Source organism: Hemitrygon akajei, chromosome 24 (assembly GCF_048418815.1).
Source record: "Hemitrygon akajei chromosome 24, sHemAka1.3, whole genome shotgun sequence".
NCBI lineage: Eukaryota > Metazoa > Chordata > Chondrichthyes > Myliobatiformes > Dasyatidae > Hemitrygon > Hemitrygon akajei.
In genome coordinates this window covers 47,610,779-47,636,156 of record NC_133147.1, presented here as the reverse complement: position 1 = coordinate 47,636,156, position 25,378 = coordinate 47,610,779, and the positions used below count along the sequence as shown (strand labels likewise).

Here is a 25,378-nt window from a genome sequence, read left to right as displayed (position 1 = left end):
GTGCACCATTTTGTGCCAGTCCACCTGCCCATGGACACCTCGCAAGTAAATGCAGTTGACAAGTGCCCTCCGTTAATCATCCCCTCTCCCCCTCATTGCCGTCCACAGCTGAAGTACAGAGCAGCAGAGAGACGGGGCAAGCTGCCCATGGCTGATGTATCGGAGCCCAAGAGGAAAAGGACACAAGCAACGTATGTTTAATGTTAACGTGCTGCTTGACTCCTCAGGCCCTCCTGTCTGCCCTCACACTCCCCTCTATCCACTTGCCCTCCCCTCCAACCCAACATTGCCCTTCCCTCTACTCGCATCCCTCTCACCCACTCATGCACTTTTAACAACTGAGTGATTGTTCATTGCCTGAACCGTGTGCGTGGAGCTGAGCCCCTTCCCCCTCCCACCCCTCCTGTCCCCTTTCTCCCTCATCCCCTTTGAATGTGAGTGGATGTGATGTGAACCCGAAATGTGTGGAGTTGAGCCCTCACCCCTTCTCTCCATATCTCCCTCCCTCTCCCATTGTCTCCATCTCTCCCACGCATTAGTTGTGAGGCCAAACTGTATGTGGAGCTGAGCTTTGTCTCTCTCTGCCATTGTCTCTCCCCCTCCTCTCCCCAGCGCATTAGTTGTGAAGCTGAACTGTGTGTGGAGTTGAGCCCCCATCTCTCTCTCTCTCTCTTCCCCACCCTCTCAGGTTTGATGGACTAAACCAGGACATTGGAAACCGCATGATGGGCTGGAAGGCCGGCGGCAGACTGGGGAGCAAAGACTCAGGCCTGTCCTCTCAGGTACCTCCTCCCTCCCTCACCACCCCACGCCCCCTTGCTTCACCCTGGCCGTCCCACAATTCCGACTAAGCTCCCCTCTTCTCTCCGCAGTAGCCCTGAGGCTTCGTGGGAACCTCATCGTCCATGTCGGTGAGTTTGCTGAGGCTACACGGGGCGCCTGGGTGGGGATTTACTCCAGAAACACCGGGTGAATGTCCCATAGGCAGTTGTGACACATAGCATGGATATAGGCCATTTGGCCCAACCAGTCTGTGCTGACCAGAGTGCCCACCCAGTTTTCGGCCCAAGTTAAATTATTGTAGCTGTCTTAACCTGTCATATGCTCACCACCCTCTGTATGAAAAGGTGGGCCCTTGGGTCTCTTAAATCTGCCTCTCACCTGAACCTATACACCGTAGAGTTAGACTCTTCTGTTCCTGTCCCTGTTCACCCTATCCAGCTTTAAAAATACTTTTTCGTGTGTCTTGGCAGCACTGTGACAACCATTCAATCTCTGGTCAATCCCCTTAACCAATTTAGCAAGCACTCGTGCACATAGCAAGCAAACCATCATCCCAGAAGTCACGGGCACATGCGTGCACACAGGGTGGGTTCTGTCCCACTGCCCTTGGGGACTGCTATCGGGGCCATGATTGGGTTTTTGTCCAGCCTGCCAGTTACTTGCTGTGCGATGGCGGCTGGCCTTGTTGGAGGGTGGGTCACTATGGGATCAGCTGAGTGCATCTCTCATTTTGTTTGTCTCTGCAGTGCCTGGAGCGTGTGGTGAGCAGTGCCCACCACCCCACTGGTGAAAGGCACAACACCTCTGCTCCCTGGGAGTCCACAGCACTGGCCGTTCATCCTGACCAGCTCAGAGAAAGACTGTAAATATTTTTATCAGCCTCCAATATGTACTTTTTTTTTACCAATTAAAACCAAACTGTTTCTGAAGGTGTCACAGTTGGCTGTGGTTTGGTGGTTGGAGGGCTTGGGGTGGGGGACGGGATTTGGGTTAAAGCAGGGGTCCATGGCATAAGAAAGATTGGAAACCCCTGCTTTAAAGGGAGCTGAGGAGGGTACTGGACATGTAGGGGCACAGGAGATGTTGGATATCTGGTGCAGCTAACTGGGGAGGGAGGAGGGTTACCTCTCCGGGACAATCACGCAGCACGAAACAGGCCCTTGAACCCAATTTCTCCATGCTTTCCCAGCTGGTCTCGTTTGCCCCATACCCCTAGATGTGTGGTGGCTTTGCAGTGGGTCTGCTTGGATTACAGGGCAAAAGCCGTTGGAAGAGGTTAGACAAATGGGTTGTTTTCTCGGGGTGGGGGGCATGAACAGAGAGAGGTTTAGAAGATTACCCAAGGCGTAGACAGATGTCCAGTTATGTTTAGTGCCAGAGCTGCACAGTGTGGGGAGTGGGGGGTAAAGTTTGTGTAGGGCATGTTTTATTATATGTCAGGTGGTGGTGACACAAGTACTGTATCCAAGAGGCTCCAGTCCTCATTGAGGTGGAAAGGGGGGAGGGGAGCAGCTCCAAGTTCCAGGGCATCAGTATTTCAGAGGATCAATCCTGGGCCCAGCACATCGTTGGAGTCATGAAGGCGGCGTGCCAGTGGCTAGCCTTCATTAGGAATATGAGGAGATCCAGCATGTACTGTGCAGAGCATTCTAATAGGTATGGAGACAACAACACTGATCATAAACTGCAGAGGGCTCCCCAGTAGTGAAAGTGGTACCTCACGAAGGCAGAATCCATCAAGGGCCCTCACCACCACCAGCAATTTGTGACATTGAGCTGCAAATTTCACACCTGTGATTATGAACCGTGATGCTGATGTGCAGACAGTGGAAGGATATGGACTATGTGTAGGCAAAAGGGACTAGTTTGGTTAAAAGGGACGCGTTATTGGTTTGGTACAACACCATGAGGCAAAGAGCTGGTCCAACTCCTATTCAAACACATTTTTGATGCTGTAACATCCCCATCATCCTCGTCCAAACATTACACCTCGTGCTCACTCCCGTCTGGTTTTAGAACCCCCTTTCCACCTTATCCATACCTCCTGAACACCATCCAGAATGCCTGAAGCTGTGCAGTGGTTAGGTTAGGTTTAAATAAACACCTCTAACCCACTAGATGATCACCTCACCCAAGGATAATAAAGAGAAAAGAAATGACAAACAAAAAGCAAGTGAATTTTATTGAAGTACAGTGCAGGCAAAATATCTTACAAGGTATCTGCATTTTCTTGCATCAGAAGGTTGACAGTTAACACTTCCAAAGCACAGCAACATATCTGTAAGTGATAGTCATCAGGATTGTCTTGTGTTTCATCTTGAGAGGTGTTTGAATCTTCACGAGCTGCTGGTGTTGAAGATGACACAACATCTTCGATAGGTGGCAGCACATCTGTGTGAGCCGAAGTTGACTGCAATGAATTTTCCAAGTGTCGACTCATCTCGCACTTTTCTTAGCTATTTTTGTTTCGTATATTTTGATCTGACTTTGATCAGTTCATCTTGCAACACGTGCACATTCATTACAGTAATAAAACTGCGATGCTCTTATCTTTTATCAGTTCGCCTGTCCGATCAACAGACATTTTTTTGGCTACCTCTTCCTCATTTTTATCACTACTTTCACCCCCACGGTCTTTTGTCTCTGGGCTCACAGCCATCTGCACAATTTCAGTGGCAGTATAATGTCAAACAGTAGGCTCATTATCATCACTACCCATCCACTCATCTATTATCTGCATCTGTCACAGCAGGATTACTTACTTCTTTAGCATAAGAGAGCAGCTTGTGTACAATTTGTTTTTGCTTTGAAACCCTAAAAAGTCATTTCCAATTTCCTCACCAGGTGCAGGCTTGAACGGTAAACCTGACCACAATTTATGTCATCTATTCTTCAGTTTTGATGCTTCAACTGACTTCCATAAATAATATCTCACATTAATTATTTCACAAATTCCTGTACTCATGTGCTTCATAAATAGGGAGCAATAACTGAGCCTTCAAAGGGCGTAATATGCTATTGTCCAGGGGTTGAATTAATGATGTGTAGAGAGGTAGCAGTTAAATAGTGTAAACATTATTCTTTACCAGGAGTTCTACTTTTGGATGTGCAGGGCAGCATGATGTTACAGTGTTTGCTCAGACCAGCCCAGTCACTGTGAGCTCTCTCTTCCGGAATAAAGTAACATTTGAACCGATTAATCCACCCTTCTCTGTTGATCACAGTAAATTACTGGAAACTGCTTCATAACTTTGAAAGCTCTGGGATGGAAAAAAATACAGGTTCCTGCAGGGTTAGAGCACCCAACACAGTGACACGATCTTTAGGTGATTCTGCATTCTGACAGTGTTCCCTATTACAAGGCAGTTCCATCCATATTGTAGATCTGCTCAAGACTTAAGATTTTCATCAGGAACTAACTCAACAGCTGCTGACTGTATTTCACCACACACTGTTGAAATGCTGAAGCTACCGTTCACTGTATTCTTCACAAAATAATTTTACCTGTTCCTTCATCCCTCCTGACAGTCCTACATCTTCACTGATGCAAGGTCTGAACCTTTTCCAAACCAGCTAAAAAGTAAATCAAAAACTCATCCCTTCACCCTACACCATGTTGATAGCCCTCCATCTTCCTCATATCCATGTGTCTTGGAAGGGTCTCCACCGACACCCCAATACCTCTCCCCAAGTAAAAATTCCACTTTGAGCCTCTCACCTTCAAAGCCTGCCCTCTGGTATTAGACGTTGAGGGGTGGAGTGAAAACAGTCCCAGCTTTGTGATGGGTCTCCTTCAAACCAGCCCTTCAGCCCCGATCCAGACCTCACCCCTCGTGCCTGCACAATGTCCATACTCTGCATGTTCACTTGCTTGTCATAATCCCACCACCACCCTGTCTAGCGCACATCCTCTGAACTTTGCATCCTTTGCACTAAAACCCCCTCGTATTGGACATTTTTGCCGTGTGGTGTGAAATTATCTCTCCCCTTAGTCTTCGCTGATCCAAGTGTGTCCCCCTCGCCCGTGGTTACAATATGGGACTTATACCCTTGCTCCAAATCTCCCAGAGGAAACAAGACGTGCAGGAAGAGCAGTTGTGGTATCCTTTAATCGTGGGCCCCTTGGTCAGTCCCTACCATAGTTCTGCTCCCAGAATTGGACGGGGAGAGGGGAGAATCGGCAGCTGGGGGTTCCCATCAGTAAGTGGCTCAAGATGCTCGAGAGATTCGGGATGGAGAAAGTGTCTCACAGCTCCCGGTGCAGACCCTCGACGAACTGCTGGTAGTATCGCTCTGAAACACAGAGAAGAGGGGTTGGGTAGGGGAGTGAGAGGCGAGGCAGGGGGAAGGGGAGATGGGGGGTGCCGTGCTCACAGAGGGGAGTGAGGAGGAAATCATACTGGGGCAACACTGTTGTGCATAGGTCCAACTCTGAGGTGACTGTCCTCAGTTGAGGATGTGCTCATTGATCTGCTATGATTGCCCCCGCCCCATCAGTGGGGCAACTCCGTATTAGCCCCAACCCCCTCTCCTCGCACTCACCTCCATCAGCATCGACCACTCCGTGCCGGATGAGGAAGTCCAGGGCTACCAGGGCACAATTGGGTTTGAATTCTGAGCCCACAATGGCCTCCTTCACCTGGGGAAGGAACAGATTGAGAGAAGGCAGGGTGAGGGAACAAGCACCACATAACCTGGGCTCCTGCTGGCACTGGCACACCCCTATGACACAGGCGACCTCCCCATGCCGGAGTCAGCCAAAGAGTCATCAAAACTTACGTATGCCATGCCACTCCCTCTCAACTCACCCAGGATCACAAGACAAAATTAGTCTGTTTGAACCATCGAGTCTGCCCCACCATTCCATCATGTCTGATGCATTATCCCTCTCAACCCCACTGTCCTGCTAATCAACCACTTTCAATATACCCGACGTCCTGACCTCCACAGTCGTCTGTGGCAATGAACTGCACAGATTCATCAACCTGTGGATGCAGAAATTCCTCCCCGCTCCGTTCTAAAGGGATGTCTGAGGCTGTACCCTCTGGTCCTAGACTCCCTCCCACTCTAGGAAACATCCTGTCCATGTCCACAATCTAGGCCTTTCAACACTCAGTAGGTTTCAATGAGATTCCCTTACTCCAAATCTAAACTCCAGTGAGTACAAGCCCCAGGGTCAAACACGCCTCATGTGTTGGGCTCCTTCATCCCCACAGTCATTCTATTAGCACGCCATTTCTCTCTTCCCATCCCCTGTAAACTCACCGAGGGGCCCCTCTCCTCTGCTGTTCTCTGTGAAACTTACCAAGATCACTAACTTGTCTCCTGGAACCTCACTTACTCATCAACTGTGAACATTTCTTTAAGGAACGGAATTCAAAGTACTATGAGGAAGTTGTACACCCCAGGGCTGTGTGCTGAGCCCATGACAGACTGCTCAGCCGAAATCACATTGTCAAGGTCACTGATGACTCAGCAGTAACGATGAGACAGCCTGCAGGGAGGTGGGGGGGGGGGGGGGGGTAGTGCTCGACGCCTGGTGCCAGGCGAATAATCTCTTCCTCAATATCGATAGAAGGAGATGGTTATCATCTTCAGGGGAACTCTCACTCCCCCTTACAGAGGCAGCACAGCAGTGGAAACTGCCAGCCGCGTGCCCGAGTATGGTTGAGGAATGAGTGAGTTTTCAGAGTCCAGTTCACCAGAGATTTGAGCAGACAAGGTACAGTCCTGATGCAGCCAAATGGAATTGTGGGGTGGGTGGGGGGGGAGACAGGCAACACAAAATACTGGAGGAACTCAGTGAGTCAAAGGGAAATTAATAGTTGATGTTTCAGGTCGAGACCCTTCATAAGCGCTGAAAGGAGAGCCAGTATATTTCAAAAGACCATAAAATATAGGAGCAGAATTAGGCCATTTGGCCCATCGAGTCCACTCCATTTCATCCTGACGGATTCATTTCCCCCTCAGCCCCTGCCTTTCCCCTGTATCCCTTCATGCCCTGACCAATCAATCTATCAAACTCTGCCTTAAATATACCGAGTGAATTGACCTCTACAGCCACCTGAGGCAATGAATTCCACAGATTCACCACTCTCTAGCTAAAGTAATTCCAACTCGCCTCTCTTCTACATGGACAGCCCTCTATTCTGAGACTTCTGGTCCTAGACTCCCCCGCCATAGAAACATCCTCTCCACATCCACTCTGTCAAGGCCCTCCAGCATTCAACAGGTTTCAATAACTCGTGAATACAAACCCCAAGCCATAGCATGCTCTTTTTATCCTGGAATCATTTTCGTGAACCTCCTTTGACCCCTCGCCCAGGTCAACACATCCTTTCCAAGATTAGGGGCCCAGGATGGCAGGTGATGGGTGTATCTGACTGAGGGAGTGGGAAGAGTAGGGATCAAGCAAGAAGCTTGAGAAGTGATGGGTGAAAGTGACAGAGTGTAGATGGAAAAGGGTCAGCATGGACATGTTGGGCTGAAGGGCCCGTGTCTAGATCCCAGTTTGGATTGGTAGGAATACGTCCCTCGACTGTGTGCCACTCAAATGAGTCACCACTGATGTGCAGTCATTTACCTGCCTCGCTCTTCCAATCTCTCCACCATCACCTTAAGAATATTTACAAACCCTACTTTTACCCGAGTTCTAAACCCTCACCACCCTCAGGAAAGCCCTGAATTTACTTGTCGACAGTTTAGATTTTAAACAAGGACCTCTAGCTCCCAGCCTCCCACGTGGTTGGTTCCCCACAGTAGGCTCATTCAGGAAGTCAGGAGGAATGGGGTTCAGGGAAACCTGGCTGGGTAGATTCAGAATTGGCTTGCCAACAGAAGGCAGAGGGTGGTTGTAGATGGAGATCAGTGACCAGTGGAGTTCCGCAGAGATCTGTTCTGGGTCCCCTGCTCTTTGTGATTTTCATAAATGACTTGAATGAGGAAATGGAACGGTGGGTTAGTAAGTTTGCAGATGGCATGAAGATGGGAGTTCTGGATAGTGCATTTATAGGACACAGATGGGCTGATCAGTTCAAAGGAGGAAAGGGTGAAGTGATTCACTTTGGAAGGTTGAAACTGTAGAGTTAATGACAGGATTCTCAACAGTGTGGAGGAACAGAGGGAACTTGGGGTCCTCCTCCACAGACCCCTCAAAGTTGCCGTGCAAGTTGATAGGGTGGTTAAGGAGGAGTACGGTGTGTCAGGGGATTGAGTTCAAGAGCCACGAGGTAACATTGCAGCTCTATAAAACCCTGGTTAGACCACACTTGGGAGTATTGTGTCTCATTATAGGAAGGATGTGGAGAGGGTGCAGAGATTTACTAGGATGTTGCCCGGATTAGAGAACATGTCTTATGAGGATAGGACGAGCAAGTTAGGTCTGCCAGGGTACAGATGAACTGTCAGAGGTAGCTCCCCCACCCCACCCACATGGAGTGGTGAGGTGGTGGGTGTGTGGAACACCCTGCCGGGGTGGTGGTATAAGCAATATTTAAGAAACTCTTGGGCACAGGGTGAAAGAAAAACAGAGAGCTATGCGGGACTGATCTGGGAGTAGGTTAAAATGCCAGCACATCACAGGCCAAAGGGTCTGAACTGCACAAATCTATGTTCGAGGAAACCCTCTCGTCTGATGTTTCTAAATCCAAACCCCTTAGACCCAGTAGATCTGTGAACAGCTGTCCCTTGCACACTGGTCAAACGCCCAAGCTGGTGCGGTCTCTCATCGATTCTGTTATGGGTTTACTGTGAATGCCACAAGTAAACAAACCTCGGGGTTGTACAGGGTGACACATGTGTACTTTGCTGCCAACCTTTTAACATCCTTCCATACACAAGGAGTGTGATAACATTTACAGGACAATTAAGTGTGAGGAAATATGTGTGATCACAACTAATGCTTCCACATCTCTTTAGCTACCTCTTTGCGAACCCTGTGGCTTATCTACCTTTCAGCTTCTCTTAATTACAGCCATGACATTCACTTCTGCCCCAACACGCTCGCATTTCTAGCATTCCACAGTGAAGACTGACACAAAATATGGTGCCTGTAAAATGTATTCACCACCACCCCCCGCCCCCAGAAGTTTTCATGTTTCATTGTTTACAACATTGAATCACAGTGGATTTAATTTGACTTTTTTTTTTGACACTGATCAGCAGAAAAACTCTTTTCGCGTCAAAGTGAAAACAGACCTCTACAAAAGTGGCCTAAATTAATTACAAATATAAAACACCAAATAATTAACTGCACAAGTATTCACCCCCTTAAATATGACACACCAAATCATCACTGGTGCAGCCAACTGGTTTTAGATGTCACATAATTACGGTAGTTAAATGGAGATCACGTGTGTAGACAAGGAATTTCAATTGATTGTAGTAAAATACACCTGTATCTGGAAGGTCCAACTACTGGTGAGTCAGTGTCCTGGCAAAAACTACACCACGAAGACAAAAGAACAGTCCAAGCAACTCTGCTAAAAGGTTTTTGAAAAGCACAAGTCAGGAGATGGATACCGGAAAATTTCCAACTTAACTGAACTTCAAGGGACATTCAGTAAGTCAATCATCAAGAAATGGAGAATATGGGACAGCTGTAAATCTAACTAGAGCAGGCTGTCCTCAAAAACTGAGTGACCGTGCAAGAAGGGGGTGAGTGAGGGAGGTCACCAAGAGACCGACGACAACTCTGGAGGAGTTCCAAACTTCAGTGGCTGAGATGGGAGAGACTGCGCAGACAACAACTATTGCCCGGGTGATTCACCAGTCACAGCTTTATGAGAGGGTGGCAAAGAGAAAGCCACTGTTGGGGAAAAAAACTCGTGAAATATTGGCTAGAGTTTGCCAGAAGGAATGTGGGAGACTCTGAAGTCAACCGGAAGAAGGTTCTATGGTCTGATAAACCAGAAATAGAGCTTTCTGGCGATCAGACTAAACACCGCACATCATCAAAAACACACCATCCCTACCATGGAGCACGGTGGTGGCTGCATCATGCTGTGGGGATGCTTCACTGCAGCAGGCCCTGGAGTTGACTCTTGCCACTTTTACTCTCTGTATAGCTGAAAAAAATTGTGTCCTCTTTTACATTATTGGCTACCTTATCTTCATATTTCTTTTCTTGCACAAGAGGAGTAAGATGACCAATAACAAATAAATAACCAGCTAATATGCTGGACAAGTGCAGCTGTTGGTGTCTTCTGTTGTTTTTAAAAGCTTCCCACTAATTTTGCTATATTGTTTCTCTTCTGCTTTTATGCTGTCTTTGACTTCCCTCGACAGCCACGGTTGCCTCATTCTCCCTTTAGAAGTCTTCATCTTTCCTGCACCCTCCCAGAAACTTGTTATTGCTGTTCTGCCATCATCCCTACTAATGTTCCCTTCCAATCAACTTTGGCCAGCTCCTCTCTCATTCCTCCAAAATTCCCTTTACTCCACTGTAATACTGACATATCTGTCTTCACCTTCTCCCTCTCAAACTGCAGAGTGAAATATTTCATATTATGACTACTGCCTCCCAAGGATTCCTTTACCTTAATCTCCCTAATCAAATCTGGGTCATTACATAACATCCAATCCAGAATTGTTGTACACCTAGTACGCTCAATCGCAAGCTGCTCTAAAAAAAAAATCATCGTAGAAACATAGAAAAACTATAGTACAATACAGGATCTTTGGCCCACAATGCTGTGCCAAACATGTACTTACTTTAGAAATTACCTAGGGCTAATTACCTATTAGCTCTCTATTTTCTAAACTCCACGTACCTATCCAGGAGTTTCTTAAAAGACCCTATCGTATCTGCCTCCACCACCGTTGCCGGCAGCCCATTCCACATGCTCACTACTCTCTGTGTAAAAAAAAAAACTTACCCCTGACATCTCCTCTGTACCTACTTCTAAGCACCTTAAAACTGTGCCCTCTCGTGCTAGCCATTTCAGCCCTGGGAAAAAGCCTCTGACTATCCACACGATCAATGCCTCTCATCATCTTATACCCTCCGTCACTCCATGGAGAAAAGACCGAATTCACTCAACCTATTCTCAGACAGCATGCTCCCCAATCCAGGCAATATCCTTGTAGATCTCCTCTGCACCCTCTCTATAGTTTCCACATCCTTCCTGTAGTGAGCACAGTACTCCAAGTGGAGTCTGACCAGGGTCCCATACAGCTGTAACATTACCTCTCGGCTCTTAAACTCAATTCACAGTTAATGATGGCCAAAGCACTGTATGCCTTCTTAACCACAGAGTCAACCTGCACAGCAGCACTGAGTCCCATGGACACAGCTGTCCCTGATGACCACACCTGCAAAAGGAGCATCCAGCTGCAGCTCCTATCAGACCGAGTTAGGGAATTGGAGCAGGAGCTGGATGAACTACGGATCATTCGGGAGGCAGAGGCAGAGATAGATAAGGGTTATCGGGAGGTAGTCACACTGAAAAGACAGGAGGTAGGCAAATGGGTGACAGTCAAGAGAGGCAGGGGGAGCAGACAGAGAGAGCAGAGCACCCCTGTGGCTGTTCCCATCAACAATAAGTATACCGTTTTAGATACTGTTGGTGGGGATGACCTACCAGGAACAAGCTGCAGTGGTCCTGTCTCTGGCACTGAGGTTGGACCCTCGACTAGGAAGGGGAGGAGGGAAGAGAAGAGAGTGGTATTGATAGGGGATTCTGTAGTCAGGGGGGCAGATAGGAGATTTTGTGGGGAAGATCGGGAGTCTCGGATGGTATGTTGCTTCCCTGGTGCTGGGGTCCGAGACATCTCAGATAGGGTGCAGGTTATTCTCGAGAGGGAGGGCAAGAATCCAGATGTTGTGGTCCATGTAGGGACCAATGACGTGGGTAGGATGAGTGAGGGGGTCCTGCGTAGGGAGTTCAGGGAGTTAGGTGCGAAGCTGAAGGGCAGGACCTCCAGGGTAACAATCTCAGGATTGCTACCTGTGCCACGTGCGAGTGAGGCAAGGAACAGAAAGATTATAAAGATTAATACGTGGCTGAGAGGATGGTGCAGGAGGGAGGGCTTCAGGTTTGTAGATAATTTTGCTTTGTTCCAGGGAAGGTGGGATCTGTTTCGAAGGGACGGTTTACACCTGAACTGGAGCGGTACTAACATTCTTGCAGGGAAGTTTGCTAGTGCTTCTTGGGGGGGGGGGTTTAAAACTAAATTTGCAGGGGGCGGGGATCCAGAATGTGAGAGAGGATAGCGAGAGGAAGAATAAAGGACAGGTGGGGACTACACGGTTCTGGAAATATTAAGTGTGTAGTAGAGAAAGGTGAGGCGGAACAAGTGATAAGGAGGACACATGTACAGAGGGATGGTCTGACGGTACATGGAGTTAAATGTGTTGAAAGAATAAGTAAATTTAGGAAGGACAACAAAATTCTAGGGGCATATAGCCCGATGGGAGTTCGGGGAGCTGGATTAAGCACAATAGGCAGCGATTCAAACAGAGAGAGGAGAAATGGGCTAAAAATTCTATATCTGAATGCACGAAGTGTCAGAAATAAGGCGGATGAGCTTGAAGCTCAGGTGCGAATGGGTAACTATGATGTTGTTGGGATAACGGAGACATGGCTGCAGGGAGATCAGACCTGGGAAATGAATGTACAAGGGTATACGTGCTATCGTAGGGACAGAAATGTGGGCAGAGGGGGTGGGGTGGCCCTGTTGGTGAGGAATGAGATTCAGTCCTTTGCAAGGGGGGGACATAGGGTCAGGAGAAGTAGAGTCTGTGTGGATAGAACTGAGGAACAGTAAGGGCAAAAGGACCCAAATGGGTGTTGTCTACAGGCCACCAAACAGTAGCATGGATATTGGGTGCAAGTTGAATAGGGAGTTAACATTGGCATGTGGTAAAGGTAATGTCGCAGTAGTTATGGGGGATTTCAACATGCAGGTGAACTGGGAGAATCAGGTTGGTGCTGGACCCCAGGATAGGGAGTTTGTAGAGTGCCTACGGGATGCATTCTTGGAACAGCTTGTACGAGAGCCGACCAGGGACAAGACTATTCTGGATTTAGTGTTATGTAATGAACAGGATTTGATAAGCGATCTTGAAGTAAAGGAGCCATTAGGAGGTAGTGATTATAATATGATAAGTTTTTATCTGCAATTTGAGAAGGATAAGGGCAGTTCGGAGGTGTCAGTGTTGTAGTTGAACAGGGGAAACTATGGAGCCATGAGGGAGGAGCTGGCCAAAGTTAACTGGATGGATATCCTAGCAGAAAAGACAGTGGAACAGCAATGGCAGGTATTCTTGGGAATAATGCACAAGGTGCAAAATCAGTTCATCCCCCGGAGAAGGAAGGATTCAAAAGGGGGAAAGGGGTCACAGTGGTTGACAAAGGAAGTCAGAGATTGCATAGCATTAAAAAAAAGTATGACAGAGCTAAGGTGAGTGGGAGGACAGATGATTGGGAAGTTTTTAAAGGAACAACAGAACTTACCTAAAAAGGCAATACGGGGAGAAAAAATGAGGTACGAATGCAAGCTAGCCAGGAATATAAAGGAGGATAGCAAAAGCTTTTTTAGGTATGTGAAGAGAGAGAAGATAGTTAAGAACAATGTTGGGCCCTTGAAGAATGAATTGGGTGAAATTGTTATGGGAAGCAGAGAAATGGCAGAAGAATTTAATGAGTACTTTAGATCTGTTTTCACTAAGGAAGACACAAGCAAACTCCCAGATGTATGGATGGGCCAAGGACATAGGGTAACAGAGGAAATGAAACAGATTGACATTAGGAAGGAAACGGTGATGAGTAGACTGATGGGACTGAAGGCTGACAAATCCCCAGGTCCAGATCGTCTGCATCCTAGGGTACTAAAGGAGGTGGCCCTGGAAATTGCGGATGCATTGGTAATCATTTTCCAATGTTCCTTAGATTCAGGATCAGTTCCTGAGGATTGGAGAATGGCTAATGTTATGCCACTTTTTAAGAAAGGAGGGAGGGAGAAAACAGAGAACTATCGACCTGTCAGCCTGACATCAGTGGTGGGGAAGGTGCTAGAGTCCATTATTAAGGATGAAATAGTGGCATATCTAGATAGTGATAGGATTGGGCTGAGCCAGCATGGATTTACCAAGGGTAAATCATGCTTGACTAATCTATTGGAGTTTTTCGAGGATGTAACCAGGAAGTTAGACAAGGGAGATCCAGTGGATGTAGTGTACCTCGATTTTCAGAAGGCATTTAATAAGGTCCCACATAGGAGATTGGTGGGTAAAATCAAAGCTCAGGGCATTGGGGGGAAGGCATTGACATGGATAGAAAACTGGTTGGCAGATAGAAAGCAAAGGGTAGCGGTGAATGGGTGTTTCTCAGAATGGCAGGTGGTGACTAGTGGGGTGCCACGGGGCTCGGTATTGGGACCACAGCTGTTTACAATTTACGTAAACAATTTAGATGAAGGTATTGAGAATAACATCAGCAAGTTTGCTGATGATACTAAGCTGGGTTGCAGTGTGACATATGATGAGGATGTTAGGAGAATTCAGGGTGACTTGGATAGGCTGGGTGAGTGGGCAGATACTTGGCAGATGTTAGAGTTAGGTAAGGGAGAAATACAAAGAGATCTAGGAGTCCTTGTTCATCAGTCACTGAAGGTGAATGAGCAAGTGCAGCAGGCAGTGAAGAAGGCTAATGGAATGTTGGCCTTTATTACAAAGGGAATTGAGTACAAGAGCAAGGAAATCCTCTTGCATTTGTACAGGGCCCTGGTGAGACCACACCTGGAGAATTGTGTACAGTTTTGGTCTCCAGGGTTAAGGAAGGACATCCTGGCTGTAGAGGAAGTGCAGCGTAGATTCACGAGGTTAATTCCTGGGATGTCTGGACTGTCTTACGCAGAGAGGTTAGAGAGACTGGGCTTGTACACGCTGGAATTAAGGAGATTGAGAGGACAAGATCTGATTGAAACATATAAGATTATTAAGGGATTGGACAAGATAGAGGCAGGAAATATGTTCCAGATGCTGGGAGAATCCAGTACCAGAGGGCATGGTTTGAGAATAAGGGGTAGGTCATTTAGGACAGTTAAGGAAAAACTTCTTCTCCCAGAGAGTTGTGGGGGTCTGGAACGCACTGCCTCGGAAGGTAGTGGAGGCCAATTCTCTGGATGCTTTGAAGAAGGAGCTAGATAGTTATCTTATGGATAGGGGAATCAAGGGATATGGGGACAAGGCAGGAACCGGGTATTGATAGTAGATGATCAGCCATGATCTCAGAATGGCGGTGCAGGCTCGAAGGGCCGAATGGTCTACTTCTGCACCTATTGTCTATTGACTCAGACCCCAAGATCCCTCTGATTTTCCACACTGCCAAGAGTCTTACCATTAATAAAATATGATGGCATATTAATCAAATATGCCATCGTATTTGACCTACCAAAATGAACCACCTCACTTATCTGGGTTGAACTCTATCTGCCACTTCTCAGCCCAGTTTTGCATCCTATCAATGTCCTGCTGTAACCTCTGACAGCCCTCCACACTATCCACAACACCCCCAACCTTTGTGTCATCAGCAAACTTACTAACTTATACCTCCACTTCCTCATCCAGGTCATTTATAAAAATCATGAAGAGTAGGGGTCCCAGAACAGATCCCTGAGGCACTCCACTGGTCACTGACCTCCATGCAGAATATGACCCGTCTACAACCATTCTTTGCCTTCAGTGGACAAGCCAATTCTGGATCCACAAAGCAATGTTCCCTTGGATCCCATGCCTCCTTACTTTCTCAATAAGCCTTGCATGGGGCACCTTATCAAATGCCTTGCTGAAAACCATATACACTACATCTACTGCACTACCTTCATCAACATATTTAGTTACATACTCAAAAAATTCAATCAGGCCCGTAAGGCACAACCTGCCTTTGACAAAGCCATGCTGACAATTCCTAATCATATTATGCCTCTCCAAATGTTCATAAATCCTGCCTCTCAGGATCTTTTCCATCAACTTACCAACCACTGAAGTAAGACTCACTGGTCTATAATTTCCTGGGCTATCTCTACTCCCTCTCTTGAATAAGGGAACAACATCTGCAACCCTCCAATCCTCCGAAACCTCTCCTGTCCCCATTGATGATGCAACGATCATCGCCAGAGACTCAGCAATCTCCTCCCTCGCCTCCCGCAGTAACCTAGGGTACATCTCATCTGGTCCCAGCGACTTATCCAACTTGATGCTTTCCAAAAGCTCCAGCACATCCTCTTTCTTAACGTCTGTATACTCAAGATTTTCAAACTGCTGTAAGTCATCCCTACAATCACCAAGATCCTTTTCCATAGTGAATACTGAAGCAAAGTATTCATTAAGTACCTCTGCTATCTCCTCTGGTTCCATACACACTTTTCCACTGTCACACTTGATTGGTCCTATTGTCTCACATCTTATCCTCTTGCTCTTCAAATACTTGTAGAATGCCTTGGGGTTTTCTTTCACTCTGCTCACCAAGGCCTTCTCATGACCCCTTCTGGCTCTCGTTATTTCATTCTTAAGCTCCTTCCTGCTAGCCTTGTAATCTTGATCTTTATTATTACATAGTTTTTTACCCTTTCATAAGCTCTTCTTCCTGACCAGATTTTCAACAGCCTTTGTACACCACGGTTCCTGTACCCTACCATCCTTTCCCTGTCTCATTGGAACGTATCTACTCAAAATGTCACACAAATATCCCCTGAACATTTGCCATATTTCTTCCATACATTTCCCTGAGTATATCTGTTTGCAATTTATGCTTCCAAGTTCCCTTAAGAAGGGAACAATGGAAAATCCTGGGAGCTATAGACCAGTGAACCTCATGTCAGTTGTAGGGAAATTGCTGGAGAAAATTATGGGGGATAGGATATGTGAGCATTTGGAAACTCATGGCTAATTAGGGAGAGCCAACAAGGCCTTGGGGCAGGTCACACCTCACCAACACGTACAACTCGCTGGAGGAACTCCGCAAGTGGGACAGCATCCGTGGAAATGAGCAGTCAATGTTTCGGGCTGAGACCCTTCGTCAGGACTGAAGAAGGAGGGGGCAGGGGCCCTATAAAGGAGGTGGGGGGAGGGTGGAAGGTGCCAGGTGAAAAACCAATCAGAGGAAAGATCAAGGGGTGGGGGAGAGGAAGCAGGGAGGGGATAGGCCGGAGGGATGAAGAAAGAATGTAAGGGGAAAGTACTATGGGTAGTAGAAGGAGGCAGAATCATGAGAGAGGTGATAGGCAGCTAGAAGAGGAGGCAGAGTGGAAGTGGGATGGGGGAAGGGAGAGGGAGGGAATTACCTGAAGTTTTCTCCTCCTCCTGGACACCCCCAACGGGCCTTCTACCTGCACTCGATCTTTTCATCTCCAACTGTCGCCGCGACATCAACAGTCTCAACTTCACCACTCCTCCTGTTCCAACCTCACTCCCATGAACATCAAATTCTCCAACTTCCGGTAATTCCCTCCCTCTCCCTTCCCCCATCCCACTTTCACTCTGCCTCCTCCTCCTCCAGCTGCCTATCACCTCTCTCATGGTGCTGCCTCCTACTACTACCCATAGTACTTTCCCCTTACATTCCTTCTTCACCTTTCCAGCCTGTCCCCTCCCTCACCCCTTGATCTTTCCCCTCACTGGTTTGTCACCGGGCGCCTACCAGCCTTCTCGTTCCCACCCTCCCCCCACCTTCTTTATAGGGGCCCTGCCCCCTCCCTCTTCAGTCCTGACAAAGGGTCTCGACCCGAAACGTTGACTGCTCGTTTCCACGGATGCTGCCCGACCTGCTGAGTTCCTCCAACGTGTTGTCCGTGTTGATTTGACCACAGCATCTGCAGTGTGCTTTACCAACTTAAGATTGAGTTTTTTGACAATGTGACGAGAGAGACTGATGAGGGTAGGGCAGTGGATGTTGTCTACGTGGATTTTAGTAAGCTGTTTGTCAAAGTCCCTCATGGGAGGCTAATCCAGAAGACTAAGGTGCTTCTGTGTGCGTTTCTTTTCACCAAGACTAGATTTTCAACAGCCTTTGTACACCATGGTTCCTGTACCCTCCCAGCCTTTCCGTCTCACTGCAACGTATCTACGCAGAACGTCACACAAAATATCCCCTGAACATTTGTCACAATTCTGCCACATATTTCCCTGAACATCTGTTTCCAATTTATGCTTCCAAGTTCCTGCCTGATAGCCTCATATTTCCCCTTACTCCAATTAAACGCTTTTCTATCTTGTCTGTTCCGATCCCTCTCCAATGCTATGGTAAAGGAGACACAGTTGTGATCACCATCTCCAAAATGCTCTCCCACTGAGAGATCTGACACATAGTCAGGTTCATTTCCCAATACCAAATCAAGTACAGCTTCTCCTCTTGTAGGCTTATCTACATATTGTGTCAGGAAACCTTCCTGAACACACCTAACAAACTCCACCCCATCTAAACCCCTTGCTCTAGGGAGATAACAATCAATAATTGGGAAATTAAAATCTCCCACCACGACAACCTTGTTATTATTACACTTTACCAGAATCTGTCTCCCTATCTGCTCCTCGGTGTCCCTGTTACTATTGGGTGGTCTATATAAAAAAAAGTCCAGTAGAGTTATTGACCCCTTCCTGTTTCTAACCTCCACCCACAGAGACTCAGTGGACAATCCCTCCATGACTTCCTCCTTTTCTGCAGCCGTGACACTATCTCTGATCAACAGTGCCACGTCCCCACCTCTTTTGCCTCCCTCACTGTCGTTTCTGAAACACCTAAAGCCTGGCACTGGAAGTAACCATTCCTGTCCCTGAGCCATCCAAGTCTCTGTAATGGCCATAACATCGTAGCTCCAAGTACTGACCCACGCTGTAAGCTCATCCGCTTGTTCATGACGCTTCCTGCATTAAAATAGACACATCTCAAACCATCGGTCTGGGCGCGTCCCTTCTCTATCACCTGCCTATCCTCCCTCTTGCACTGTCTCCAGGCTTTCTCTATTTGTGAGCCAACCGTCCCTTCCTCCATCTCTTCAGTTTGGCTCCCACCCCCCCAGCAATTATAGTTTAAACTCTGCCCAGTAGCCTTAGCAAAGCTCCCCGCCAGGATATTGGTTCCGCTCTGATTCAAGTGCAACCTGTCCTTTTTGTACAGGTCACTCCTGCCCCAAAAGAGTCCCCAATGATCCAGAAATCTGAATCCCTGCCCCCTGCTCCAACCCCTCAGCCACGCATTTATCCCCCACCTCACTCTATTCCTATACTCACTGTCACAATATCTTGTCGGCATTCTACAAATTCCCTCTCTTGGGATCCAGCACCAACTTGATTTTCCCAATCCACCTGCATATTGGAATCCCCATAGGCTATCCTAACATTACCCTTTTGACATGCATTTTCATCTCCCATTGTACTGTGGGACAGCCCACATCCTGGCTACTGTTTGGAGGCCTGTATATAACTTCCATCATGATCTTGGTAGCCTTGCAGTTTCTTAACTTTACCTAAAGGAATTCTGGATCTTCTGATCACATCATTTCTAAGGATTTGATTTAATCTTCTTTTTAAACTACCAGAGTGACGCCATGCCTGTCATTTCCATACAATGGGTATCCTGGGATGTTAAGCTCCCAACTATGACCCTCTTCCAGAGATGCCTGTCAATCTTTAACTTACTTTGTACACTGCGTGTAACACCTTCAGTCCTGTATTGGTCACCCTTTTCGATTTTGTCCCGTTACACTTCAACCCAGCCCACCGACAGCAATTTTGCCCCATCATCTGCCTGTCCTTCCTCTGTCCCTCGTCACACTGCCTCAGCCTGTGCACCAACTGCCCCATCCTCAGCCCTGCCTGTCTATCCCCGTTGCCGAATTAGTTTAAACCCTCCCCAAGAGCTCCAGCAAACCTGCTCGCAGGACTTTATTCTCAGGAGTTCAGGAGAATGAGGGGAGACCTCAGGAGCAGAATTAGAATCTTAGACGGGTATACAGAACTATGAAGGGTTAGGGTGAATCTAGAGAGACTTCTCCCCCCTCAGAATGGGCGAGACTAGAACTAGAGGTCTTAGATTTAAGGCAGAAGCTGAAATGTTTAAGGGGAATTTCACACAGAGGGTGGCAAGAGCGTGGAACAAGCTGTCATTGGAAATGTTGGACACAAGGTCAATTGTAATAGAAACTTGGACTGGTATACGGCTAGGAAGGGAGGGGGAATCTCACTGAAGTCTACTGAATATTGAAAGGCCACGATAGGTTGGACATGGAGAGGATGTTTCCAACAGTGGGGGAGCCTAGAACCAGAGGGCAGAGAGGGATGAGGAGGGATTTCTTTAGCTAGAGGGTGGTGTTTCTGTGGAGCCTGTTGCCACAGATGGCTGTGGGATTCACAGAAATTGATAGATTCTTGACTGGTAAGGAGGTCTAGGGTTATGGGGAGAATGGGGATGAAGGGGAAAGATGAATGATGGGGTGGGGGGGAGGGGGTTGGGAGTGTGGTGCTGAGAGAGAATTTCAACCCCACTTACTTGCTCCAGAGGCCAGAGGTAGAATTCCAGCATCTCTCCGTCTTTCACCTGCGGCACCAGGTCTGCAGGGACCTCCAGGTCGTAGACAAACTGGCACTCAGGAAAGATGCCTCGCTCATCTTCGTAGGTGTAACTGCGGTCCGAGGAAGAGGAAGAAACCATGAGTGGGAGGTGACTTGCCTGAGACCCCCGCCTCGTGGCTGCACCCCCAGATCTCGGTGACTGTGGACCCAGGTTTCAGAATTTCCTTCTAAATATCTCCACCCCCCCCCCCCCCCCCCCATCACATCCTATCCGGCTGCGCCCAGCTCGGTACGGCAAACGTTCTGCCCGAGACGGCAAGAAGCCCCAGAGAGTCAGAGACACGAGATTCTGCAGAATTCCCAATCTGATATGTCTATCCATGGCCTCCTCTATTGTCAAAATGAATCCAAACTCAGGTTGGAGGAACAACACCTTACATACCGGCTGGGTAGCCTCCAACCTGATGGCATGAACATTGACTTCTCTAACTTCCGTTAATACCCCTCCTCCCCTTCTTACCCCATCCCTGACATATTTAGTTGTTTGCCTGTTCTCCATCTCCCTCTGGTGCTCTCTCCCCCCCCCCCCCTCCTTTCTTTCTCCCGAGGCCTCCCGTCCCATGATCCTTTCCCTTCTCCAGCTCTGTATCACTTTCGCCAATCACCTTTCCAGCTCTCAGCTTCATCCCACCCCCTCCGGTCTTCTCCTATCATTTTGCATTTCCCCCTCCCCCCACTACTTTCAAATCTCTTACTATCTTTCCTTTCGGTTAGTCCTGACGAAGGGTCTCGGCCCGAAACGTCGACAGCGCTTCTCCCTGTAGATGCTGCCTGGCCTGCTGCGTTCCACCAGCATTTTGTGTGTGTTGTTTGAATTTCCAGCACCTGCAGATTTCCTCGTGTTTGCTCTTTAGATTCTGCAGACGCTGGGAATCCAAAGCAGCACACACTCAAAACGCTGGAGGAGCTCAGCAGGCCAGGAAGCATCTGGGAGGGGAATGAACAGTCGACGTTTCGGCCCGAGACCCTTCATCAGGGCTTCTTCGGTGGGCATGGACACAGCTCAGCACATCACGGAAACCAGCCTCCCCTCCACGGACTTCCCGCTGCCTCGGGAAAGCAGCCGGCAAAGATCCGTGTGTCTGCCCGCAGATCCTCTGCAACCATTACACTTTATTCCGCATTGTTATTGTTTCACCTCCATCTGCCTGATCTGTATGGAAGAGGAGCTTTTCACTGGACAATATTAAACCAATTCCAGTTCCCCTCAACACGTCCCGGGGGGGGGGGGGGGGGCGGTGCTGAATGGCCTGGCCGCTCCCCACCCTCCAAAAACCCCAGGGAAGGGAGCCAACAGAGCAGGCCTTACCTGACACTGCCGACGGGCCTGGCCCTGCTGGAGATGGACTCCGGGATGGACGCCTCCTCCTCGCACTCCTTCACCAGGGTCTCCTTCACGCCCAAGCCAGCTGCCAGTCCGCCCGCTGCCTGCCCGGGACGGAGAGGTCAGTCTGAGGAAGCTGCGATCGCCCGGAGGGGACAAGGCTGACGGGACAACACTAGACTGCCCGGAGTGACCCCAGTGGCCTGGATATACAAATGCAGTGGTAGGTGACCCCGCACCTGGGTGGGGAGGGGGTCAGAGCGATGGACAACCAGTGAGTCTGGGTCCTGTTTCCGGGGGCGGGGTGGGGGCTGCAGGCAGAATTAGGCCATCAAGTCTGCTGCACCATGGGTGTTTTATTATCCCTCTCAACCCCCTTGTCCTGACTTCTCCCTGAAACCTATCAACAAACAATTTAAATTTACCCAGTGACTCAACCTCCACAGCCGTCTGTGGCAATCAATTCCACAGATTCACCACCCTCTGGATAGAAAACCTCATCTCTGTTCTAAAGGGACGTCCTTGTATTCCGAGGCTGTGCCCACTGGTCCTAGGCTCCCCCGTGAGCGGAAACATCCTCTCCACGTCCACTCTATCTTGGCCTTTCAATACTCGATCGGTTTCAATGAGATTACCTCCCCACCCCCCTTCATTCTTCTAAACTCCGGCCAGGAACATTCCCGTCAATCCCAGGATCACTCTCCATTCCTTACCAGGTTATCCAGCATTCCAGGGAAGGTGGGCTTGGAGTGGGCCCGTCTGCCCACCCACATGGCCATCTCCCCGTCCGGCAGACGGGTGAATCCGTTCACGTGGACCCCGTAGGTCTTTATCCCAAACAAACCTGGCAGGATGAGATCGAGCTGAGGGTTCAGGGATTCAGTCTCACTCCCACCTCCTCCTCCCCCCCGCCCCCAGAGAGCCCATTCGCTCACATCGTCACACCAGACGGGCTCTCGTGTACACAGGGCACCTATCCGCACACAGGCGCAGGCCTGCTCTCTCTCTCTCTCACACACACACCCCTCGACTGCACATGAACACAAACACAGGGGAGGGAGAGCACTATTACATGGGGGAGAGACACAGAGGAGACACACTCTCCCCCCCCACAGCATGTCAAAGACTCACTGGCTGCCGACCGCTCCAGCTGCAGAAGGGGTGGGTCACAGAACCTGGGCATCACATCATAACTCTGCCAAAGCACAGAGACAGGGGCATTAGAGAGTGGGGGTGTTCCCCTCCTACAGCACTCCCTCCTCAATGCCCTATCTCCCTCTCCACCAGCTTGGAGTTGTGGACAGTGGAGAGGGCCGTCATGGCTTACAACGGGACACTGACAGGATGCCGAGATGGGCAGAGCGATGGCAAATGCACCCGGTAGAGCGTGAAGTGATTCACTGCGGAAAGTCGAATTTGATGGCCGAATACAGGGTTGATGGCAGGATTCTTAGCAATGTGGAGGGACGGAGGGACCTTGGGGTTCAAATCAATGTTACAGCACATGTTGATTGAGTGGTTAAGAAGGTGTGTGGTGTTGGCCTTCACTAATCGCGGGGGGTGGTGGGGGTTGCATTGAAGAGCTGTGAGATAATGTTGCAGCTCTATAAAACCCTGGTTAGACCACACTTGCAGTGTTGTGCACAGTTCTGGTCACCTCATTATAGGAAGGATGTGGAAGCTTTAGAGAAGGGTGCAGAGGAGATTTACCAGGCTGCTGCCTGGTTTAGAGAGCATGTCTTACGAGGTAAGGTTGAGCTGGGGCCTTTTCTCTGTGGAGCAAGGGACGATGAGAGGTAACTTGATAGTGGAAATAATTTGAAGTCCTGCTGAAGGTTTTCCCCCCATAGATGCTGCCTGGCCTGCTGAGTTCCTCCAGCACTTGGATATAATTTTAAGGTATTAGAAGCAAGTGTGGGGCGGGGGCTGTCAGATTTTTTTTTACACAGAGAGAGTGGTAAATGTCTGAAATGTGCTGCCAGGGGTGATGGTAGAGATTAGGACCAGTTAAGAAAATATTAGGCAGCTGGATGATAGAGAAATGGAGGGCTATGTGGGAGGGGAGTGTTAGATTGATCTTGGGTTAACATTGTGGGCCAGTTGGATGTAAACCTCAACACGCCCAGCAAGGGTGTCTCTCTGACCGAGTGGCCTCACCTCATCTCTCCAGCCGCGGAGGCAGTCAAAGAGCTGCAGGCTCTTCCAGTGCTCCAGGACGCGGCGGAGGGCGCAGGATCGCTCTTCGTAGGTGGAGAGCCCGGCGCACAGCTCCACCGGCCCCAGCTCGCTCCGGGACGGCTGGAAGACGCCGGGGTAGTCGGTGAGGTGGGCGGCGACCCGGGGCTGCACCAGCCCGACCTGCTGGCCTGCCACGTACAGCGGCCTGCAGGAGCTCTTGGAGGACCCTGCGGTGAGGAGGGAGGTCAACGGCAAGGCTTGGGAAGTGCTGGTGTAAACCCCCCCTCCCCTCCACGGTGTGCTCCCTCACTGCCTCTCCCCACTTCACCCTGTCCGACCCACCGGCGGCACTCCCTCACTGCCGCCTCGCATCCCTCCTGCGGCGATCCCTCATTATCCCCACCGCCACCACACCTCCCTCCCGTGGGCACGGCGCTCTCTCACCGTCCCACCCGCGGCGCTCCCTCGCTGCCACCCAACGACCCGCGCCGCACCACCCCCGTTCCCCCAGCGCACCCACCCACCGGCACGGAGCTCCCTCCTCACGGCGCTCCCTCACCGTCCCACCCGCGGCGCTCCCTCGCTGCCACCCAACGACCCACGCCGCACCACCCCCGTCCCCCCAGCGCACCCACCCACCGGCACGGAGCTCCCTCCTCACGGCGCTCCCTCACCGTCCCACCCGCGGCGCTCCCTCGCTGCCACCCAACGACCCGCGCCGCACCACCCCCGTCCCCCCAGCGCACCCACCCACCGGCACGGAGCTCCCTCCTCACGGCGCTCCCTCACCGTCCCACCCGCGGCGCTCCCTCGTTGCCACCCAACGACCCGCGCCGCACCACCCCCGTCCCCCCAGCGCACCCACCCACCGGCTGAGCTCCCTCCTCACGGCGCTCCCTCACCGTCCCACCCAACGACCCGCGCCGCACCACCCCCGTCCCCCCAGCGCACCCACCCACCGGCACGGAGCTCCCTCCTCACGGCGCTCCCTCACCCAGGAATCCCAACTCCCAGCGCAAACAAAAGTTTGCCGCTGCGACCTTTAAACCCTCTCTTTTTTGGCAACAATTACAGGCGGGGGCTAAGAGAAAAGCATTGCATCAGGGCTGGTGCAGGAGGGGCGACAAAATGCACAACCCTGCGAGTGGAATGAATTCATCCTCTTCAGGAGTTGGAGCACCGCCGCCGACCAAGATCCGCCCCCCGCCATCTCCTCCCAACTCGACTCCTCACCGTCTCGGCCGGTACGCACCACCACCGCGCATGCGTAACCAACCGGCTCTGACCCCAAAAAACACTGCGCATGCGTAACCAACAGGCTCCCGGGGGGAAATCACCAATGCGCACGCGCAGGCGGCCGGACCCGGGAAAGTTGCCATTACTCACGTGCAACCAGGAGAAGTAAGACAGGAAAAAAAAGACTACATTTCCCAGCAACCATCGCGCCACTTCCCCTTCCTGACATCATCCTGGGCGTTGGAAAACTCTGGCTCCAAATTAGAAACTGGTATTACAGGTTTCTC

The 25,378-nt window shown here is 49.7% G+C and overlaps 2 protein-coding genes across 5 annotated transcripts in view; one reads left to right on the top strand and one right to left on the bottom strand.

Annotated features, from left to right (window-relative positions):
- The window catches only part of LOC140716056 (RNA-binding protein 10-like), a 70,443-nt gene extending 68,731 nt beyond the window's left edge, over positions 1 to 1,712 (top strand). For all 4 annotated transcript variants that reach the window (XM_073028744.1, XM_073028742.1, XM_073028741.1 and 1 more), the window contains 4 exons: positions 109 to 191; positions 689 to 782; positions 873 to 911; positions 1,530 to 1,712. In XM_073028744.1, the coding sequence (XP_072884845.1) occupies positions 109 to 191; positions 689 to 782; positions 873 to 875 (180 nt within the window). In that variant the 3' untranslated portion in view covers positions 876 to 911; positions 1,530 to 1,712. The remainder of the gene's footprint in view (positions 1 to 108; positions 192 to 688; positions 783 to 872; positions 912 to 1,529) is intronic.
- A 1,227-nt stretch (positions 1,713 to 2,939) lies between these two features.
- Positions 2,940 to 25,116, bottom strand: tpk2 (thiamin pyrophosphokinase 2). The gene is made up of 8 exons (XM_073028740.1): positions 24,993 to 25,116; positions 23,835 to 24,082; positions 22,809 to 22,872; positions 22,391 to 22,521; positions 21,663 to 21,781; positions 20,271 to 20,403; positions 5,326 to 5,422; positions 2,940 to 5,076 (listed from the first exon to the last, which is right to left on the bottom strand). Exons 1-8 carry the CDS (start codon positions 25,063 to 25,065, stop codon positions 5,030 to 5,032), a joined length of 912 nt encoding a protein of 303 aa, XP_072884841.1. The 5' UTR covers positions 25,066 to 25,116; the 3' UTR covers positions 2,940 to 5,029.
- Positions 25,117 to 25,378: the final 262 nt, after the last annotated feature.

Coding starts and splice junctions, on each gene's coding strand:
- tpk2 (XM_073028740.1), bottom strand. CDS start 25,065: ATGGCGGGGGGCGGATCTTGGTCGGCGGCGGTGCTCCAACTCCTGAAG. Junction 22,522..22,808: donor GCTGGAGCGGTCGGCAGCCA/GTGAGTCTTTGA, acceptor TCATCCTGCCAG/GTTTGTTTGGGATAAAGACC. Junction 5,077..5,325: donor AGTGGTCGATGCTGATGGAG/GTGAGTGCGAGG, acceptor TCTGTGTTTCAG/AGCGATACTACCAGCAGTTC.